This window comes from Canis lupus, chromosome 36, assembly GCF_003254725.2.
Source record: "Canis lupus dingo isolate Sandy chromosome 36, ASM325472v2, whole genome shotgun sequence".
Lineage (NCBI taxonomy): Eukaryota > Metazoa > Chordata > Mammalia > Carnivora > Canidae > Canis > Canis lupus.
In genome coordinates, this window is record NC_064278.1 from 22,376,244 (window position 1) to 22,398,816 (window position 22,573).

General features: G+C 43.6%; 1 protein-coding gene and 1 long non-coding RNA gene across 2 annotated transcripts in view; one reads left to right on the top strand and one right to left on the bottom strand.

Moving 5' to 3' along the window:
• Window positions 1-22,573, top strand: part of LOC112668186 (uncharacterized) — a 69,519-nt gene that overhangs the window by 40,694 nt on the left and 6,252 nt on the right. Inside the window, exons 2-5 of the long non-coding RNA XR_007408580.1 lie at window positions 15,518-15,599; window positions 15,967-16,111; window positions 21,804-21,980; window positions 22,412-22,479. This is a non-coding gene — a long non-coding RNA (uncharacterized LOC112668186). The remainder of the gene's footprint in view (window positions 1-15,517; window positions 15,600-15,966; window positions 16,112-21,803; window positions 21,981-22,411; window positions 22,480-22,573) is intronic.
• The window catches only part of TTN (titin), a 274,428-nt gene that overhangs the window by 37,596 nt on the left and 214,259 nt on the right, over window positions 1-22,573 (bottom strand). The window contains 22 exon segments of the mRNA XM_049106193.1: window positions 1-8,319; window positions 8,321-12,636; window positions 12,750-13,052; window positions 13,144-13,731; window positions 13,821-13,938; window positions 13,940-14,118; window positions 14,211-14,408; window positions 14,846-14,950; window positions 15,042-15,629; window positions 15,805-16,092; window positions 16,183-16,473; window positions 16,566-16,853; window positions 17,729-18,034; window positions 18,133-18,435; window positions 18,526-18,553; window positions 18,555-18,823; window positions 19,180-19,467; window positions 20,368-20,667; window positions 20,823-21,125; window positions 21,220-21,519; window positions 21,622-21,897; window positions 22,142-22,444. Of these exon segments, the coding sequence (XP_048962150.1) occupies window positions 1-8,319; window positions 8,321-12,636; window positions 12,750-13,052; window positions 13,144-13,731; window positions 13,821-13,938; window positions 13,940-14,118; window positions 14,211-14,408; window positions 14,846-14,950; window positions 15,042-15,629; window positions 15,805-16,092; window positions 16,183-16,473; window positions 16,566-16,853; window positions 17,729-18,034; window positions 18,133-18,435; window positions 18,526-18,553; window positions 18,555-18,823; window positions 19,180-19,467; window positions 20,368-20,667; window positions 20,823-21,125; window positions 21,220-21,519; window positions 21,622-21,897; window positions 22,142-22,444 (18,257 nt within the window).

Genomic DNA, 22,573 nt, shown 5'->3' on the forward strand with positions numbered 1-22,573 from the left:
GTATTTATTGACAGCCATGACACGGAAAATGTACTCATTACCAGGAAGCAGTTTAGTGACTTTGTAGTTGAGGGCCTGGACCTCAGTGGAAACCTGGGTCCAGGAGAGTCTGCTTGTTTCTCTCTTTTCAATGATGTAATGTGAGATATTAGCACCACCGTCCTGTAAAGGCGGGTTCCACGCCAGGTAACATTTCTCAGCAGTAACTCCAGAAACTTTCAGAGGTCCTTCTGGGGGCCCTGGCCTGTCAAGTACCTTTACAGTGATTGGTATGGACTTTGTACCACCAACGTTGCTGAGTTTCAGAATATACTGTCCTCCATCAGTACGTATACAGTCTTTGACAACAAGAGTGGTTTTCTGAATAGTAGATCTAATTTCCATCCTCGCAGCTGTTTCTTCAAGCTCTTTTCCATCTTTTGACCAAACGATATCGGGTATGGGCTTGCCGCGGATGTCAGCTTCAAGGACAAAAGTCTCTCCTGCGTGAACAACGATTACGTCTTTATATTTGGGATCCAGTGAGGCGTTCGGTGCATCAATTTCATCTCGTGCAGTAATGGCACCAGTGCTTTCAGACGGTTCACTAAAGTTGCCAGCTGCATTTCTTGCAATTACTCTAAATTCATATCGCTGGTCTTCTACAAGTCCACTCACTGTAAATTCAGTCTCTAACACGTTGGTGAAGCTGGCTTTCATCCAGCGGCCATCGGGTAGATCCTTCTTTTCTACGATATAACCTGTTATTTTGCTACCACCATCATAAGCAGGTTTCTTCCATTTCAGTGTGACATTGTTCCTTGTGATAACAATGGCTTCAGGGCGGCCAGGTGGGTCACATGGATCACGAGCGACAAAGCATTCTGACACTTTGCTAGGCTTGCCGATGCCAACGATATTTTCAGCAGAAACTTTGAACTCATACTCAAGTCCTTCATCAAGTCCGGTTGTTTTGAATTTGGTGTCTTGAATGGGAATCTTATTTAATTTGACCCATAAAATGCTGTTCTTTTCTTTCTGTTCAAGATGGTAGCCGATAACTTTGCTCCCACCATCGTTAACTGGCTCATGCCACTGCACAATCATTTGATCTTTTGAAATTGATGTCACAAAAGGAGTTCCAGGCGGTCCAGGTTCTTTAAATGGATATTGTACAACAACTGGTTTAGAATCGAGAGGGGCACTCTTTCCATACCTGTTTTCTGCAAAAATTCTAAACTGGTACTCTGTGCCTGTTTTCAGTTTGGTTACTTTAATCGTTGTTCTCGCAACTGTTGCTGATACCATCTGCCAAGTGGTGGTAGTTGTATCTCGCTTCTCTACAATGTAGTTGCTTATTTGGCAGCCACCAGTATAGGCTGGAGGTTCCCAAGATATGACCACAAAGTCTGCGCTAACTTCATCGAACCGAACTGGTCCAGTTGGAGGTCCGGGCTTTTCCAAAACAATAATGCTGAGATTTTCTGTGGCGGTACCTGCACTATTTGTTGCTGTTATAGTGTATTTTCCAAAGTCATCTTTGTTACTTTCTTTAATGTGCAAAATAGTTGAAGTAGCTGTTTCCTCAACATTTACTCTTGTTGTTTGTTTAAAAGGCTCACCATCTTTGACCCATGAAATTTCAGGTCTTGGTCGGCCGATAACTGGGATTTCGATTTTAAGATCCTCTCCAGCCTGGACGGTATATGTGTTAAATGGCAACTTAAAACTAGGCTGTATGGTCAAGTCCTTGGCTATGACAGGAACACCGAGCACTCTTGGATCGCTTTTCCCTTTCTCGTTATAAGCCTTGACACGGAACTGATATTCTTGTCCAGAACTCAAACCAGTAATGACTGCACTACAGACTTTGGATTCGGCAACAGTACTCCATTTTTCGGTTCCTTTGGGCTGCATTTCAACAACATAACCCAAGACTCTGCTACCACCATCATGTTCAGGTTTCTCCCACATCAGTGATGCACTGGTCTGGGACACATCCGTGAGTGTCACTTTTCCTGGCGGGGAAGGAGGTTCAGCAGCTTTCACAGCATCAACAGTTTCCACTGGAACACCAACTCCAAATTCATTTTCAGCCATGACTCTAAAGTAATAAATGGCTCCCTCTGTAAGATTCTCAACTTTAAAGCTTGTTTTACCGCATTTACTACTCACATTAGCGTATGCTTTTCTGGTTGACTCACGTTTGTCAATAACATAGTTCTTCACCTTTGCACCCCCATCAATGATGGGTGGTTCCCATACCAGAAGGACAGAATCCTTTTTAACCTCTTTGACTGTCAAATTCTGTGGAGGTCCTGGGGTGTCCAAAACTTTCACAGTCACAAAAGCGGATTTAGATCCACTGCTGTTTTCCAGCTTGAGAATGTATTTTCCGGCATCATTTCTATCACAGTTGTCTATTGATAGTTGGGTATAGTTTACCCCCTTTTCAATTTGGACCTTATCTGTGAATTCACCTTCCTCTCGAGACCAAGTGATCTCTGGTGTTGGGCGACCCTTGAATGGAATGTGAATTCTGGCCGACCCACCAGCTCTGACAACTATTCCTTTCCTTAATTCAGAGTCAAGGTCAAGTTCAGGTGCTTCAAGTTTATCTTCTGGTTTCACAGTACCAGGAACCGATGTAGCCTCACCTAAGCCAACTTTATTGAGGGCAGAGACTCGTATTTTATATTCTTGGTGCTCAATGAGTTTTGAAATTTCAAATCGAGTGGCTCTCAGGCCAGTCTGTGGAGTAACTATTTGCCATTCTTCTTCGTCTGCTTTACAGAGTTCTACTACGTAGCCTATGATCTCACTGCCACCATCATAGATGGGCTTACCCCAAGCGAGTGTAATTGAATTTTTAGTGGTGTCCACAATGTGTGCGTTGGTGGGTGGACCAGGTTTGAATATAGGATCACAAGCCTTATAATAAACCGTAGCTGGACTTGGTTCTCCCACTCCAGCAGCATTTTCTGCAGAGACTCTGAATTCATATTCATGATCTTCTGTTAATCCTGTTACCCTCAGACGCAAATCTGTAATGCGGCGTTTACTACATTTTATCCACCTGATGCCACTTCTGTCTCTCTTCTCTACAATGTAGCCGATAATCTCACTTCCACCGTCACTATCTGGACGGTTCCAACAGACGGTCATGGAGTCCTTGGCAATGTTGGTGACTTCCAAGCTTTTTGGTGGTCCGGGAGGCACAAATGGATTTTTCATCAGTACTGGTGCAGATTCCAAAGGCTCCCCAACACCGTATTTGTTGACAGCCATTATGCGGAAAATATATTCATTCCCTTCTAAGAGTTTGGTAATTTTCAGAGAATTGGTCACAACTTCTGAAGCAACCACAGTCCAGGCAAGTCGACTTGTTTCTCTCTTTTCAACGACATAGTGAGAAATGTCACTGCCACCATCTTGAAGTGGTGGAGACCATGTCAAAGAGCATTTTTCAGAAGTGACTCCAGTAACCTGGACTGGCCCTTCTGGAGGTCCTGGCCTGTCCAATACTTTTACATTTACTGGGAAAGACTTAGAACCTGCAACATTGGAAGCTCTTAAAATATACTGTCCACCATCAATTCTAATGGCATCCTTCACAATAAGTAAAGCCTTAAAATCTGTGTTCTTTATCTCACATCTGGCAGATTCTTCAATTTCCTTATCTCCTCGTAACCACTCAATGGTAGGAAGGGGCTTTCCGTGGACATCAGCCTCAAGCCTGAATGTTTCTCCAGCATTCACCACAATTGTGTCTCTGAATTTTGGATCCATTGAAATTCTTGGAAGTTCAACCTCATCCCTGGCAGTTATTGGTCCAGTACTGTCAGAGGGTTTACTTATTACACCAGCTGCATTCTTCGCAATGACTCTAAACTCATATCTTTGATCTTCAGTAAGGCCTGACACGGTAAATTGAGTCTCGATGACATTTGTGAAGCTGGCTTTCATCCAGCGACCCTCAGGCAAATCACGTTTCTCTATGATGTAACCTGTAATCATACTTCCGCCATCATATTCAGGTTTGGTCCACTGTAAAGTGATTTCATTTCTTTTAACCATTATTGCTTCCGGGGTTCCTGGCGGGTCACAGGGATCTCTGGCTACGTAGCATTCGGAATTCTTGCTTGCTTTACCTACACCAACAATATTTTCAGCATAAACTCTGAACTCATATTCAATGCCCTCTTCAAGATTGAGTGCTTTAAACTGAGTGTCATGAATAATAGTTTTGTTGACTTTTGTCCACAAAATGCTATTTCTTTCCTTCCTCTCAAGGTGGTAACCTATGACGGGGCTTCCGCCGTTATTGATTGGTTCATGCCACTGAACGACCATGGCGTCTTTGGAAATGGCTGTGACAAATGGTGTGCCTGGAGGGCCTGGTTCTTTGTAGGGATATTGAGCTACAATTGGCTCCGACTCCAGGGCAAAGCTTTGTCCGTACCTGTTTTCAGCAAATATTCTGAATTGGTATTCTGTACCAGTTTTCAGTTTGGTCACTTTGAGTGTGGTTCTGGCAACAGTAGCAGAAACCGTGTCCCATACCGTGGTGGTTGTGTCTCTTTTCTGAACAATGTAGTTGGTGATTTGGCAGCCCCCTGTGTATGTTGGGGGGTTCCAAGATAGTGTAATACTTTCAGCACTGACTTCATCAAATTTAACAGGTCCTTTTGGAGGATCAGGTTTATCTAGAGTTATAACTTCAATGGATGCTGTTTTCTGACCCACAACATTAGCAACTGTGATTCCATAGTGTCCACCGTCATCCTTATGCGTTTCTTTAATGCTGAGTACGGTGAGGTCAGGGGAATCAGTAACGTTGACTCTTGTGGTCTGCTTCAGTGGAAGACCATCTTTAGTCCAGGTAATGGTTGGCTTAGGACGTCCAGAAATTGGCACTTCTATTTTCAAATCTTGGCCAACCTGTACACTGTAGTTGCTGAATGCAGGTCTCACATCTGGCTCGATGACCAGATCTTTCGCAACTACTGGAACAGCAAGGGACCTGGGATCACTTCTTCCCTTTTCATTTACGGCCACAACTCTAAAGAGGTATTCTTCTCCCTGAGTCAGGTTAGTAATTACCGCTTCGAGGGACTTGACTCGAGCACACTCTGACCATTTCTCGCTGTGCTTAGCTTGCATTTCCACAATATACTGAATGATTTTACTGCCACCATCATGTTCGGGCTTTGTCCAACTCAAGGAAACACTGTTTCTGGTGACATCATCCACAGTTATCTTTCCTGGAGGTTGTGGGACTTCTGCAACCTTAATAGGATCAGCAGTGTGGGCAGGAAGGCCAATACCGTACTCGTTCTCAGCTGTGACTCTGAAGTAATAACTGCAGCCTTCCTGGAGTTGTTCAATCTTCCAAGAATTCTTATGGCAGTTTGTTACAACTGCAGCATATGATTTTCTTGTGGCCTCACGTTTCTCAACAATGTAATTTTTAATCTTGGATCCCCCATCCAGCAGAGGCGGTTCCCATGTAATTGATACTGAGTCTTTAGTGATTTCTGTGACTTTCAGGTTAACAGGTGGACTTGGTGTGTCCAGGACTCTCACAGTAACAAAGGCAGACTTTGTTCCACTGCTGTTTTCTAATGTGAGAGTGTATTTTCCACTATCGTATCGGTTGACATTGTCAAGAACGAGAGAGGTGAAACTGCTAGTGACATCAATTATAGCTGCATCTCGGATTTCACCATCCATCTTCCCCCATTTAACTTCTGGTGTAGGACGACCTTTGATGGGAACAAATAGCCTTAAGGAGCCACCTGCCCTTATGTTAATAATTTTCCTTAGTTCTAGGTCAAGTTCAATGTCTGGTGCTTCTAATTTTTCTTCAACTATAACAGGTCCTGGGACATCCGCATGTTCTCCAACTCCAGCTTTATTGACAGCACAGATACGGAAATTGTACTCATGCTTCTCCAATAGCTTTTCTACTTCTATATTTGTTTTATTGATTCCAGTTGGTGGAGTGCACATGGTCCATTCGCCAACACTCACATCACATTTTTCGACAATGTAGCCTTGGATTTCACAGCCACCGTCATATATTGGTTTGCTCCAAGAAAGGAAGACAGAAGATCTGGTAATATCTATGACTTTGGGATTGTTTGGAGGTCCTGGTTTATAAATAGGATCACAAGCCTTTTGGTAAGCAGAAGGTAGGCTTGGTTCACTGAGTCCAGCAGCATTCTCGGCTGAGACTCTGAACTCATAATTGTGATTTTCTAGGAGTCCAGTTACTCTCAAGCGCAATTCCCCAATCAGGCGTTTGTGGCATCTTGTCCATCGAATGCCTTCCTTATCCCGTTTTTCAAGAACATATCCAAGAATTTCACTGCCACCATCAGATGCCGGTCTTTCCCATACAACAACCATTGAGTCCTTGGTCACTGTGGTGATTTCTGGAGCCTTTGGTGCATCTGGCACTACAAACGGATTCTTGGCAATTACTGGCTCAGATTCAAGCGGTTCACCAACACCATATTTGTTTACAGCCATTATACGGAAGATATATTCATTGCCTTCGAGAAGCTTAGTAACCTTGTAGCTGAGAGTCTGCACATTGGCATCAACCAGAGTCCAAACTAAGCGGCTGGTTTCTCTCCTTTCCACAATATAATTTATGATGTCACTCCCACCATCCTGTAGTGGGGGTTTCCAAGCTAGTGTGCATTTTTCCGCTGTCACTCCTGATACCACAACAGGTCCTTCAGGGGGCCCTGGTCTATCGAGGACCTTGACATTTACAGTAACTGATCTCTCCCCTGCGACATTTTTGGCCTTCAGTATGTAATTGCCACTGTCAATGCGTACTGCATCCTTTACGCTGAGACTGGTGGCAAAGTCCGTGCTCTTTATTTCTAATCGAGCTGTATTTGAAAGCTCCTGATCACCTTTTACCCACTGAATGGTTGGTATTGGTTTGCCGTGAATATCTGCGTCAATCTTGAATGACTCACCAGCGTGAAGCACAATTGTGTCTTTGTATTTTGGATCCATACTTATTCGTGGTGGATCTACCTCGTCTCTTGCTGTTATTGCTCCCGTGCTTTCTGAAGGCTCACTAAACACTCCTGCAGCATTTCGAGCTATCACCCGGAACTCATACCTCTGATCTTCAACTAGGCCAGTTACTTCAAACTGAGTGTCAATGACGTTCGTAAAACTGGCTTTCATCCAGCGGCCATCAGGCAATTCTTTCTTCTCTACAATGTAGCCGGTGATCTTGCTTCCACCATCATAAGTGGGTTTCTTCCACTGGAGCGTCACAGAGTTTCGTGTGACAATAATTGCCTCTGGCCGTCCAGGCGGATCGCACGGGTCACGCGCCATGTAGCATTCTGACACCTTACTTGGCTTGCCGATGCCCACGATGTTCTCTGCAGAGACTCTAAATTCATATTCAATGCCTTCATCGAGGCCAGTGGTCTTAAACTTGGTTTGAGGAATGGGCGTTTTATTCAACTTCACCCAGAGGATACTATTTCTTTCCTTGCGCTCTAGATGATAGCCGATGACTCTGCTACCTCCGTCACTCACTGGCTCATTCCACTGTACTTCCATGCTGTCCTTGGAGAAGAGCGTTACAAATGGCGTGCCAGGAGGGCCGGGGACTTTGAATGGATACTGGGCTATGACAGGCTCTGAATTCAGGTATGTGCTCTTGCCGTATCTGTTTTCAGCTGCGATCCTAAACTGGTATTCACATCCGGTCTTTAATCTACAGGCCTTGATTGTTGTCCTTGCAACAGTAGCTGATACAATTTGCCAGGTGGTTGTGGAAGTGTCCCGTTTTTCTACGATGTAATTATTGATAGAACTCCCACCGTCGTACTTAGGGGGGCCCCAGGAAAGAGTAATACTGTCAGCTGTCACTTCATCCATTTTAACGGGTCCGGTTGGAGGCCCTGGTTTGTCAAGAACAATAACATTAAGGGTTTCGGTAGCTTCGCCAGCCGAGTTAGTCAGTTTAACTGTGTAATGTCCAACATCTTCTCGGCAGGCTTCCTTTATTGTCAGTAGTGAATTATTTTCTGTGCTCTCCGCATTTACTCTAGTGGTCTGCTTCAGTGGCACGTCGTCTTTATGCCAGGTTACAGCAGGCGTAGGGCGTCCAATGAATGGAACGTCAACTTTTAGGTCTTCACCGGCCAGTACAGTGAAAGTGGTGAACAGGAGTTTGAAGGCTGGTGGGATGACAAGGTCTTTGGCAATTACTGGCACGCTCAGTTGCCTGGGATCGCTGATGCCCTTTTCGTTCTGAGCGGACACACGGAAAGAGTATTCTTCACCCTGAATTAATCCAGGTTATGGTGGCTTCGGTGACTTTGACTGTGGCACATGTGGCCCACTTGTCGCTACCTTTGCTCTGCATCTCCACAATGTAGCCTAGAATTCGACTGCCTCCGTCGTGCTCTGGTTTTTCCCAAGAGAGTGACACGCTGTTTCTGGTGACATCCACCAAAGTTATTTTTCCTGGTGGAAGGGGTCGTTCTGAGGCTTTCACAGATTCCGCAGTTTCGGCAGGCAGCCCGATGCCATATTCGTTCTCAGCAAGAACCCTGAAATAGTAACTACACCCTTCCTGAAGCTGGTCTACCTTCCAGGACGTCTTGTGGCAATTTGTTGCAACAGTTGAATATGCTTTTCTGGTTGATTCCCTCTTTTCAACAATATAGTTCTTTATTTTCGAACCGCCATCAAGGAGAGGAGGCTCCCACGTCAACGTGACAGATGTCTTAGTGACCTCCTTCACCTTGAGGTCCTGCGGGGGGCCTGGGGTGTCTAGGACTCTAACATTGACAAACGCAGACTTGCTGCCCGAGCTGTTTTCTACCGTGAGTATGTATTTGCCACTGTCGAATCTGTTTACGTTTCCGACGATGAGCAGGGTGTAAGAGCTCGTGGATTCGATGCTGGCTTTATCTAAGGACTCTCCGTGTTCCCGGGTCCACTTCACCTCAGGGGCTGGCCTGCCTTTGATGGGGACAAACAGTCTCAGGGTGCAACAAGCTCTTATGGTGACAACTTTGCGCAGGTCAGCGTCCAGCTCAATCTCTGGAGGCAGCATCCTCTCTTCAGCCTTCGGGGTCCCAGGAACCAGCGCAGGCTCTCCCATCCCTTCGGAGTTCATGGCATAGATGCGGATTTTATATTCCTGATTCTCTACGAGGTTGGTGATGGTGTAAGAAGTTGCCTTGAGCCCAGCTGGTGGAGTGACAATCTGCCACTCATCTTCCTCGGGCCGGGCAATCTCGACAATGTACCCAGTGATTTCTGAGCCACCATCGTAGATCGGTTTATTCCAAGCAATTGAAATGGATGATCTGCTTGTATCTAGAACGCGTGGGTTCCCTGGTGGGCCGGGTTTAAACACAGCATCACAAGCTTTATAAAATGGACTCGTGGAACTCGGTGCGCTAATTCCAGCGGCGTTTTCAGCCATGATCCTGAACTCATACTCATGCCCTTCTGTTAGTCCAGACACCTTGTATCTCAAATCAGTAAGAGTCTTTTTGTTGCATTTCACCCAGCGTTGCCCAGCTTTATCACGCCGTTCTACGATATAATTGATGATTTCACTTCCACCGTCGGAGTCAGGATGTCCCCAGCAGACAACCATCGAGTCTTTAGTGATGGCTGTAACTTCGGGGTTTTTGGGTGGATCAGGGGGTCTGAATGGATTTACGGCAAGCACAGGCTCTGATTCCAGTGGCTCTCCAACTCCGTATTTATTTACAGCCATGACACGGAATATGTATTCATTGCCTTTCAAAAGCTTAGTGACCTTCAGCTTTGTCACTTGGACTTCTGAGGCGACATTTGTCCACGCCAATCTGCTGGTCTCACGTTTCTGAACTATGTAATGTTCAATCTTGGCACCTCCGTCGTCCAGTGGAGGCAACCACGACAGTACACATTTTTCTGCTGTCACTTCAGATACAGCTAAAGGTCCTTCAGGTGGGCCTGGTCTATCGAGGACTCTGACGTTGAAAATGTGTTTAGCAAACCCACCAGGATTAGTTGCTGTGAGGATATACGCACCGCTGTCCCTTCTTGTTGAATCTTTGTTTATCAGATAAGTAGAGAAATCTGCAATTCTTATTTCTAGCTTTGCTGTGCCTTCAAGCTCCTTTCCATCTTTGGTCCATTCCATCGTTGGAAGTGGGCGACCTGAAACGTCAGCTTCTAGCTTGAATGCTTCTCCTGCTTTTAATATTATTGTGTCTTTAAACTTAACGTCCACCATTATCTTTGGTGCTTCAATGTCATCCCTGCACGTGATAGCATCTGATGGCTCAGACGGTGGACTAACAGCACCAGCGGCGTTTTTGGCAATCACTCGGAATTCGTAGGCAGCATCTTCTGTTAGGCCGCTGACTGTAAATTCATTCTCCAGAATATTGCTGAAGTTGGCCTTTAGCCACCGTCCATTGGGAAGGTCTCTCTTTTCAACTATATAACTGGTAATTTTAAAGCCTCCAGTGTATTCAGGCTTAGCCCATTTAAGTGTCACTGTGTGTCTAGTAATATTCAGAGGAACCGGTTTCCCAGGTGGGTCAATGGGATCTAAAGCAAGCATAGGTTCAGATGGCTTGCTTGGCTTGCTTTTGCCTGCCAAGTTTTCTGCAATCACTCGGAATTCATAAGCAATACCATCTGTAAGTCCACTAGATTTGAAAATGTTGCCTGGCACCAATGCTTTGCTCACGGTCTGCCAGAGAATACCATTTCGTTCTTTTCTTTCAATGTGATATCCTAAAATGGGGCTTCCACCATCAGAAAGAGGCTCATGCCAGCTAATTGTCATAGAATCTTTGGTAACTGCAGTCACCTGAGGGGTTCCAGGAGGCCCAGGAACCTTAAATGGATAGTTGGCAACTATAGGTGTTGATGTGATGCCTGGTCCAACTCCATATCTATTTTGTGCTTTTACCCGGAATTGATACTCCACTCCAGTAGTGAGGCGAGTGGCTTTATAGGTAGTGCGTATGACGGTGGTTGCTAGTTCAACCCATGTAGTGCTGTCGGTCTGCCGCATTTCTACTATGTAGTTGCTTATTGGTACACCTCCGTCGTTCTCGGGCGGGTCCCAAGAGAAGGTTACAAAATCAGATGAGACTTCATCAAATCGGATTGGTCCAGTGGGTGGCCCTGGGATATCGTGGACTTGAATGGTGATGACATCACCAACCTCTCCTACAATGTTCCTTGCTGTCAATGGATAGGGCCCGCTATCACTTCTTACACACTCGTTGATATTTAAGATGGTTGAAGTTGCTGTATTTTCAAAATTAACTCTCTGTGTCTGTTTAAGAATCTGGTCTCCTTTTTTCCACGTGACTGTGGGCTTTGGCCGACCAAGCACTGGAATTTCAACTTTGATGTTGTCACCAGCTTTGGCAATGACCAATTTCTGATAAATGCCACGCAGATCCAATTCTGGAAGCATTGTCTGCTCCTTGACAATGACAGGTCTGCTTTCTCTAGGGGCACTTCTTCCTGCACTGTTCACAGCCATCACTTGGAAGGTATATTCCTCTCCTTCTGTTAGATTCTTCACCACACATTCTAGCCCTTTCACGGTTGTGATGTGAGTCCACTGGTCAGAGCCCTTTCTCTGGGCTTCAATTACATAGCCAGTGATCTTACTGCCACCATCGTGCTTTGGTTTAGGCCACGCCAGGCTGACTGTGCTCTTAGTTATGTCCATAATGTTCAGACTATCTGGTGGTGATGGTGCCTCAGAGGCTTTCACGGGTTCTGTTGTTTCTGCTGGCTCACCAATTCCATATTCGTTTTCTGCCATCACTCTGAAGAAGTATTCACAACCTTCCGACAAGCCAGTAACTTTATATGTGCATTTGTGGCACTTCGTGCTGACTGTGGAGTAAGATTTCCGTGTTGCTTCTCGTTTCTCCACGATGTAGTTTGTTATACGTGAGCCCCCATCTATCAGAGGAAGGTCCCAGTGCAGGGTGACACTGTCCTTTGTGATGTCAGTAGGCCTCAGGTTAAGGACAGGTCCTGGGGTATCCAAGACTCTGACATTAACAAAGCCACTTTTCTTCCCAGCAGCGTTTTCGATGGTCATGACAAATTTACCAGTGTCATATCTGTTACATTCTGGTATAATGAGAAGAGTAAATGATTCCGTATTCTCAATGTTAGCTCGGTTTTTCAGGTTGATGTCGTCTTTGGTCCACGTCACTTCAGGAGCAGGACGACCTTTAATTGGCACGAATATTCTAATACTGAGTCCTGCTCTAACAACCAGTGTTCTTCGAAGCTCAGCATCTAGTTCAAAATCAGGAGCCATTTCCCGTTCCACAATTTCAACGTCTGGAATCACTGCTGGCTCCCCGATACCTGCATCATTGATGGCTCTGATTCTAAAATTATATTTTTCTTTGGTCTGCAGATCAGGGACAACAAATTGAGTGATTCGGAGAGCAGTTCCTGTTGTATCTTTTATCCAGGCCTCATCTCCTACTTTTTGATGCTCTACAATATAGCCAGTGATTTCAAGTCCTCCGTCATAATGAGGCTTGCCCCATGCTAAAGAAGCAGATTTTTTGGTAGTGTCGGTGACACGTGCATTTGAAGGTGGGCCTGGGGGATCTGAAACAGAAGCAAAGACACCAAAGTGTATATTAGGAGTTTGGCTTTTGGATAACTTGGCTGAGATATTGGCACTTCCAAATGAGTGGTGTGGAAAAAAAAAAAATACTAACATGCTACGTCTTTCATCAGGACAGGATTTGAGGCTTCGCTAGGTGGACCAATTCCGGCTTTGTTTTCCGCACTGACCCGGAATTCGTAGGTGTTTCCTTCTTGCAGTCCTGTTACTTTGCATCTGAGATCCGAAACTGGCATCTTTGTTGCTCTCACCCACCGTAAGCTTTTCTTTTCTCTCCTTTCGATGTGATATCCTGTGATTTCACTACCACCGTCATCCACTGGTCTTTTCCAACTGACAGTGGCAGTGTTTTTAGTGACATTTGATACCTCTGGTTTTCCAGGAGGGCCAGGGGGACCTGAAAAGGAAGCATATTTATGAGAAATCCATGCTTTCATAAACGGTGCTGCAAATGTTAACGTGTCCGCTCCCTCATGTGCTCTACATACCGAATCTGTCCACCATTTTGACAGGTTCCGACTGTACAGGTTCTCCTTTCCCATACTGGTTGACAGCTGAGACCCGGAAGACGTACTCATTCCCTTGGATAAGTTTGGTTGCCACATGCCTGCAAGACTGAATGTCTTCAGCAACCACTGTCCACAAAAGTCGACTGGTTTCTCTCTTTTCAAGGACATAGGACTTAATTGGTGAGCCGCCATCCTCCAATGGCGGTGTCCACGTAAGCGTTGCTTTTTCAGCAGAAACGTTACTGATTTCAATGGGACCGGGCGGACCAGGTACATCGAGGACTGTTACCTTCACGTGTTCCTCCTTTGTGCCAAAAGGATTGGTAGCAGTAATGGTATATTCACCTGCATCTTTTCTAGTGGCATACTTGACAGTAAGCATGGAAGATGTTGGGGTCGAAGATATCTGAACGATATCTGATGGTCTAATGTCTTTTCCTGCCCTAGACCAACTCGACTTTGGAAGGGGCTTGCCATGAATGCTAATGGCACTCAAAACAATGGTATCTCCTGCTTTAATTGTCAGCCCGTCTTTTATTGTGGGATCAAGGACAATGGTCGGTGCCTCTGCAAAGAAAAAAATACATTTTAATCAGAAAAGGAAGGAGGCTTAATTTTCTATTTTTTTACGTACATGAAAAGTAAAGTAGACTCACCGTATTCATCCTTGCAAATAACGGTTCCTGTACTTTCTGAGGGAGCACTGATAGCACCTGCTGTATTCTTTGCTCTAATTCTGAATTCATATTTTCCACCTTCAACAAGGTCAGTGACAGGTAAAGGCACAATCTGGGACATTAACATGGTTGGCTTTCGTCCAAGATTTAGAGGGTAGATCCCGCTTCTCCACTATATATCCAGTCAGCTTATGACCACCGTCATATTTGGGTTCAGTCCAAATGAGGGTCACTGAATTCCTTGTTACATTAATAACCTCAGGTTTGCCAGGAGGATCTAAAATGAAGCAAAAAGCCAGTCAAATACCAGTGTTTTTTTTTTTTTTATGCAGAACACACACATGGGCCTTTCTTTGTGTAATGACTTACCAATCGGATCAAGTGCCACAACTGGCTCTGACGGCAGGCTTGGCTTGCCTACTCCTGCTAAATTGATTGCCATAACTCGGAATTCGTATTCAAGACCTTCAGTTAATCCTGTCACTTTGAAGTCTTTCATCCTGATAGGAGTCTTGTTAGCTCTCTTCCACATTAGGCTGTTTCTTTCCTTGAATTCAATATGATACCCTACAAAATAGAGCCGGTGAATTTGTCAATTCAGGTAGGAAACACAAATGCCAACCTGATTCTTGAATACATGTTTTTGCCCAGATAGTTCCACATAATATGGAAGAAATAGTCATTCTTGATAGCATCTACACTTTTTTAGCTAAGGACTATTTTCTTTTCTCTTGGAATCTATGCATTTATTCCACCTTCTGTTGAAAAATTCTAACTTACAAAAATAGATGTCACTCAGAAAGACTTTTCTTATTAACTATTAGGAGATTTTCATTGAAATCAAGTATGAGCTTAATTCATGCTTGATGTACTGAAAGGCAAAAACGTTACCATCTGTGTGGGTAGTGCTATAAATTAAGAGCATACATTCAGCGTCTTTTCAGGGAGGAAGATTTAGAAGAAACACTAATGTAGAAGCTATAGGATTAGAGCAAATTAAATACCTGTAATTGGGGAGCCACCGGTTTTCCTGGGGTCAGTCCAAGTTAGAGATACCGAATCATGTCTGACTTCCACGATATTAGGAGGTGGGGGAGCATCAGGCACATCTGGGAAAGAGTAAATGATGCAAGATTTAGGAGTAGGGCACTTCCTCAAAAACATATTTCGCTTTGTGTTTTCTGACTCTGGGATACTTACCAAATGGATGTTTAGCAACAACTGGGTCTGATTTCAGGCCTTCTCCTACACCATATTTATTTTCGGCACTGACCCTGAAGGTATATTCCATGCCCTCGTGAAGTCTGGTTACTCTGAAGGTGGTTTTCTGGACAGCTGAGGCACACGTCACCCACTTGTTGTTTACAGAATCTCTCTTCTCTAGGATATAGTTGGTGATCTCAGAACCTCCATCATCCTTTGGAGGACCCCACTTTAAGGTTATGGCTTCTGCTGTGACTTCTTCAAATTTGATCGGTCCTGTGGGGATGCCAGGCTTGCCAACAACTTTTATAGAGAGAGTTCCTTCCTTGGTGCCGGCAACATTCTTCAGCGTGATTGTGTATTTCCCAGCATCAGATTTTTGGCAGTCGTGTACCACAAGAGTTGTGTTAACGGCAGTGGACTCGACACTGACTCTTGTGTCAGTTGCTAGAGGATCTTCCCCTTTCTTCCAGGATACTGATGGAGCTGGCTTGCCCTTTATGGGGATCTTAAGACGGAAGTTGCTGTTTTCTTTAGCCAAGTAGCACAAATCAGGTATGTCCTTTAAGTCAAGGTCAGGAGCCACTGTTAAATAGCACAGATGAATTATTCTCATTTTTCAGACCAGATAATCAATTTCTTTAGATCATTAAAATTTTTAAAAGGATTTCTTTAAAATAGAAGCCAGTGAGTGGGCTCAAGAGTGCATTTTTGATGACAATAAAAGGAAATTTATAAAGATGCGTGGCTAACGACTTACCAATATCATCCTTTGCCACAGCAGTGATTTCACTTGGGGTTCCTTCTCCATTTTCATTCTCAGCACTCACTCTGAAGGTATATTCCTTGCCTTCAGTCAAATCTTTTGCGGAGTACTGTAAGCTTAATGATTTCATAACACGTTGCCACTTATTATCCTCAGTCAGGAAATCCACTACATATCCAATAATTCGACTTCCACCATCACTGCGAGGCTTTTTCCAGCCAATGTTACAGGACGACTTAGTTACGGATATCACTTTCAGGTCCACAACTGGTCCAGGAGTTTCTAAAGCAAAGGAGAAATGGTAAGTGTAAGCCTCAGAAAACCAAGGTAAGAGGTCACTCAAAATGATGGGGTAGTAGCTCATTTGCTTACCGGAAGCTTTGACGGCATCACGTGTTTCACCAGGATCACCAATGCCATACTCATTTTCAGCAAACACCCTGAAGAAGTAGGATTTTCCCTCCTCCAAGTTGGACACTCTGAAGCTTGTTTTTGAGCACTCAGTTGTCACCGTAGACCAGGACTTCCTCTCTGCATCACGTTTTTCTACCACATAGTTTATGATGGGACTTCCGCCATCAATAATGGGAGGATCCCAGGTAACATAAGCAGAGTCTTTGGATATTTCCTTAACAGTGACATTGACAGGTGGCCCAGGAGTATCTGGACAAATCGTGGGTAAATGAGAAATGAATATATAAAAAATACACAGACCACATTTTTAACATACGATTGTTTTCTTCAAATAGACTTACCAAGCACTTTCACTACGATGGTGTATTCCTTTTTACCACAGCTGTTCTCCAGAGTCAAGATATATTTTCCTGCATCATATTTGTTCACATTTTCACAGCGCAAGAAAGTGTCAAAGTCTGTTGATTTTATGTCAAGTCCAATCCTTTCTCTTAGATTGACATTTGGCTTAGACCAAGTTATCTTTGGAGGTGGACGTCCTTTTACTGGTACATACAGTCTCATTGTAACTCCGGCACGTAGTATGAGTGTTTTCCTCAAATCAGCATCGAGTTCTCCCTCAGGTGGAACTGTTCAAAGTTAATAATTTAATGGTCAGGTGTATTTCCAAGGACTAGCCTCATCACTCCTGAAGTAAGGTTCTTTTCCAGAACTGATTTCTTGGTCTTTAAAAAATTCTTAGTATGATCCTCAAAACTTTTGTCAACTATTTCAGTACTCTATCCATCTTCCAACATTCTACTTCTCCTACAGGCTAGAACAACTTTTCCCTGAAGGATCTGTACCTCCTCTCTTCCTCTTCTCACGAACCTTCCACACTCTCAAACTCTGTATGTTAAATGTAGATAATTGATTCTTGGCTCTCTTTCATTCTTGTTTTTCTTTTCTAGATCCAGTAAAGACTCTCTGCTCTATATTCTCTCTTTCTTTATTTCATCATGGGAAGAATAATACATAGGGGGTGAAGTATAATACCAAATAATTCAAAATAAAAGAAGAAATGGTTATGGGAAATAAGCAAATAGAAGAAATGATGAGAAGGGAAATTAGGATGGAGAGCCTACAATTACATACTTATGAAGAGAGGGTGGATTAGAAGAGGAAAAAAAAAACCCATTAGAATGCCAAGTAGCTCACTACGTTAGTTTAAAAAAAAAACAAAACCTCTTTATTTTCAGACTTAAATTCCTATATTCCATATTCTTTTGAAGACACGAGTTCTCATGCAAGCATGAAAGGCTTTTCAGAGCCGCAGATAAGCCTGCATTCCATTTGGTCCGTATACAATACCTTAAAGTACCAACCCAGCTCTCCTACAATGTACTCTGAGAGCTGCCAACTCTAATGCTCATAAATAAACAAATCTACATAAGGGACTTCTGTCCTGCCTTTTATTATATGACCAATGAGAAAAACTCTATTTCTCGTGGTCATAGACACTTACTTAAGATGTCCTTGGGACAGTGTTTGTCTGGCACATCACTGGGGTCGCTGTATCCAATCTTATTAACAGCATACACACGGAACTGATATTCTGTGTTTTCCATTAGGCCAGTAACCTCGAAGCGGGTTTTCTGTAGCTTCTGTGGTAAATTGCACCTCACCCAGTTATCAGAGTCAGCTCGTTTTACTTCGACAAGGTAACCAATGATAGGGCTACCACCGTCATAGGCTGGCTTGCCCCACGATAGACTCACAGAGCTGCGGGTGGTATCGTATACTTTGGGAAAAGCTGGTGGGCCAGGAGGATCTGAGGAGAAGTAACCGAAAAATGTCATTAAAATCTCATTGGTGGTTGTTCAGGGTTGATTATTACATAAGAAATGGGACTCTTTCACGAAAACTTACACAGAGGGTCCTGGGCATAAGCAGCTTTGGATGCATCACTGGGTTTCCCTGGTCCAGCCTTATTTATAGCTGTAACTCGGAACTCGTATTCGGTGCCTTCTTGGAGACCTGTTGCTTTTATTGTTCTTTCTATAACAGGTTTCCTGTTGACTTTAGTCCAGTTAACTGCATGGGTTTCTCTCTTTTCTACCAAGTAGCCAGTGATAGGTGAGCCGCCATCATCTGCTGGTGGTTTCCAGCTGACTGTCATGTGATCTTTGGTTATGTTGCTAATAACAGGAGGATCGCAGCGCCCGGGTGGGTCTGCAGAGATTGATCGAAAAGTTAATATGCCCTTCTAACAGGTAACCTTTAAAAAAAATAAAATGAAAAACTAGAGGAAAACATTCCTACCATATGGGTTCTTAGCAACTGCTGGTTCCTGTGAAGATTGGATCCCCCACTCCATATTTATTCTCAGCACAAATTCGGAACTGATACTCATGGCCCTCTATAAGTTTCTCCACGCTGCAGCTGGTAATGGGCACAGTCGCCGAGACCTGTGCCCAGTTGGGTCTGCTTGTTTCACGTTTGTCAATAATATAGTTGGTGATTTCTGAGCCTCCGTCTTCAAGAGGAGGTTCCCAAGAAAGCATTGCACGATCTGCATACATTTTGTTGATTTTAACAGATGCTGGAGGACCTGGTTTATCTGAGAGAGAATAAGAAAGGCAAGTGAAGTCTTTCACTAACACATGTGAAATGGGGAATGAGTAGATTGGAGGTCTGGAGACCTGGCTGCAGTCTTTCTATTATCATTAAGTTCCTATATGACCTTCAAAGGTACATAGTTTTTCAGAGTCTTAATTTCCTTATATGTAAGCTTTGTAACTGGACTTCTAATGCTCTTTTCAGCTCTAAAATGCCATTGCCCTGTGATGAGAATAAGTCTCTCATTACAAAAGATACATCAGGGTATGTATCTTTTCTCACATAGGATTTTGTAAATTCTATTACATCACATTAACCAAAGTAGAACATCAAATTCTAAATAAGCACTTTAGTTACCTAACACTTTAAGCTTAATTGTGGCTGATTTGGAGCCGCTTGAATTTTCGGCAGTAATGGTATAGTCGCCTGAGTCCTTTCTGTTCACGCTGAACAGCTCCAGGGTGCACAGGTTCCGCTGCATGGCCATCTTTATGCCTTCTGATGGTTTCAGGAGTGTGCCCTCCTTCTTCCAAGAGACTGTTGGCATTGGTTTACCAAAAACAGTAGCATCCAGGCAAACATTAGTCCCAGCTTTCACGGTAAGCAAAGATTTCATAGCCACACTCAGGTCTATCCTGGGAGGAACTGGAAAGAGAGAAGATAAGGATTTTAATTTAAGCAAAGCGACATTGTATCATTCTTATTAATAAAAGTAGGAAATTCATAATGCTCAGTCTCTTTCAAGATGAGATTTTTACAAATAACATTTATTATAAAATAATATATTTAGGGGTGCCTGGGTGATTTTAGTCAGTTAAGCAGCTGACTCTTGATTTCAGCTCAGGTTGTGATCTTGGGGTCATGACATCAAGCACAGCATCAGGCTCCATGCTCAGGGAGGAGCCTGCTTGAGATTCTCTCTCTCTCTCCCCTTCCCCCACTTGTGCTCTTCCTCTCTCTCTTTCTCAATAAATAAAATCTTAAAATAATATAGGTTTAATGTAGAAGTTTGATAATGCTAAAAATATAAAGAAAAAATAAATATCTTCTGTAATTCCAACATCCTTAAATTTTCACTATTATCATTTGCTACATTTCCTTGTCACCTCTCTGTGCCCATGTATAGTTGAAATTATATAGTCCCTCTTAGTTTTTGTGCCTATTTTTTTAGTTTAACATGTCAGTAAGATTCTCCATAATCATAATCTTTAGTTGTCTGTATACAAAGTACCTATCGTTTGACTTGGTTACCACTCCCCCCACCCCCGTGATGTATATTTAAATTAGGAAGAAGGGATCCCTGGGTGGCGCAGCGGTTTAGCGCCTGTCTTTGGCCCAGGGCGCGATCCTGGAGACCCGGGATCGAATCCCACATCAGGCTCCCGGTGCATGGAGCCTGCTTCTCCCTCTGCCTGTGTCTCTGCCTCTCTCTCTCTCTCTCTGTGACTATCATAAATAAATAAAAATTAAAAAAAAATTAAATTAGGAAGAATATACATTATAAGTACTTTCCACCTTTGCTTATAAGACTCAACAGAATCTTACCATTTTCTGCCTGGATGGTCACTGGATCAGAAGGTTCAGAGGGCTGGCTAATGTTTACTGCGGTCTTGGCAATTGCTCTAAACTGATACTGAGCATTTTCCTCTAAGCCAGTGACTGTGTACTCCTCCTGGGGAATCTGGTGAGGTGAGGTGTTGCACCGTACCCACTTATCACCAGGAAGTTTGCAAGCTTCTACAAAATAGCCAATAATTTTGCTGCCTCCATCGTGTTTTGGACGAGCCCAGATGAGGGACACAGTATTCTTGGAAATATCGATAACTTCAGGCTTTCCAGGAGGATCTAAAACCAGAAGAGGTATTTTCAGCATTTATCTTAACAGCAGAAGGTACGAACTTCCATATTTCACATTATAACCCAGAAATATTTAGAATAATCTTCAAAGACTCTAAGATTTAAATATGCTCCCATAACAAGCGCTAACACAAATTACTTACCAACTGGCATTCTTGCGGTTACGTATTCTGTTGGCTTGCTGGGTGGGCTGGATCCAGCTTTGTTTAGTGCATAGATTCTGAATGAATACTCAAGACCTTCTACAAGGCCGGCACAAGGATATTCCAGTGACCGGACAGGAGTATCATTAGCTTTCACCCAGAGCAAACTGTTTCTTTCTTTGCGTTCAATCAGATAACCGGTAATGGGACTCCCTCCATCGCTGTCTGGTCTGTCCCATGCCACAAATATGCAGTCTTTGTTGACTTTAGTGACTCGTGCATTCTTTGGTTCACTAGGAACACCTGGGGAGGAAGTCAAAGGAAATGTCAGGTGTTTTTCGTAAGTAACAGACTGGAAAGAAAACAATTTTTTTTTTCTCCCTGAAAGAAACCTTACCAAATGGGAACTTAGCTAGCATCTTTGGAGATGTGAGAGGCTCTGAAATGCCAAATCGATTTTCAGCACGGACTCGGAAGATATACTCCTGGCCTGGGATCAGTTTTCCAATCCTGCAGGAAGTTTTTGTCACCGAAGCTAGAGCTGTCACCCAATCACCTCGGCTCACGTCACATTTCTCTACTATGTAATTGGTGATGTTACTGCCTCCATCCTCCAGAGGGATGTGCCATGACAGGGAGCAAGCATCAGCATCTATGTCAGAAATGTCAAATGGAGGCTGAGGGGGCCCAGGAGCATCTGCATAAACCAAGAGAAAGAAACATAAGAACAGGGATTTGAGAGGAAAAAATGCTTCTGATCTTCATATTTAGATAGCCATTTGTCTAATGTTTAACCTACCCATGACGATAATTTTGATTTTTTGAGTGTCTGTCCCGGAACTGTTCTCTGCAGTGAGGCTGTAGTAACCACTATCTTTCCTAGTAACATCTTTAATGATCAGGATTGAAGAAGTGTCTGCTTTGTGCACTGCCAGGTGGCTGGAAGTGACGACGTCATCTTCTCCTTTTTTCCATTTACAGACTGGATGGGGCTTTCCATACACGTGGGCTTCAACTCGGAGTTTCTTCCCAGCCTTAATAGTAATTTGCTCTGGCATAAGGATCTTTGGAGGCACTAAAAGCAAAATGAAAATTCATTACGTTTGAGGGGAGGTGAAATTTCCTCTGGTGGAGACCTATACTAGTGTTTCTTAAACGGTAGGTGGCAACCCATCAGTAGGTTGGAATTAATCTTTGCATTACAGCTAATATTTTTTTTTAAAGAGTAAGATTGAACCAAATAGAGAATATGAGTGTTCAGTCTCTATGTCAAAAGAAAAACTTTTATCACGTGTTACAATGAGACAGTGGCCACTTACACAGCTGTTCTTTGGCCTCATATACTCCTTCAGCTTCTCTTGGCAAACTGACTCCAACAGCATTTCTGGCCGCTACTCTAAATTTATACTTCTTTCCTTCCTTTAGGCCAGTGACGACCAGGCTGAGATCTTTTACCACTGAGTACTCTGTCCAGCGATCTGCAGGCTGTTCCTCTTCTCTGTAACTTATGATGTAGCCATCGATTTTAGCACCTCCATCACGCAGGGGAGGTAACCAGGCTAACGTAGCACTGTTCTTTGTCATTTCAGTAACTTCTAGTTTCCTTGGAGGATCCGGCTCACCTAGAAGAAAAATGTGATTTTGAAGAACTGTCCAGGTAAACTAATCAAATCCCTTTGTTACTACACCAAAATGTTTGAGTATGCCACTTGCTTTGAAGCATGTGGAAACTGTAGCTCAGTGTGGTGAAA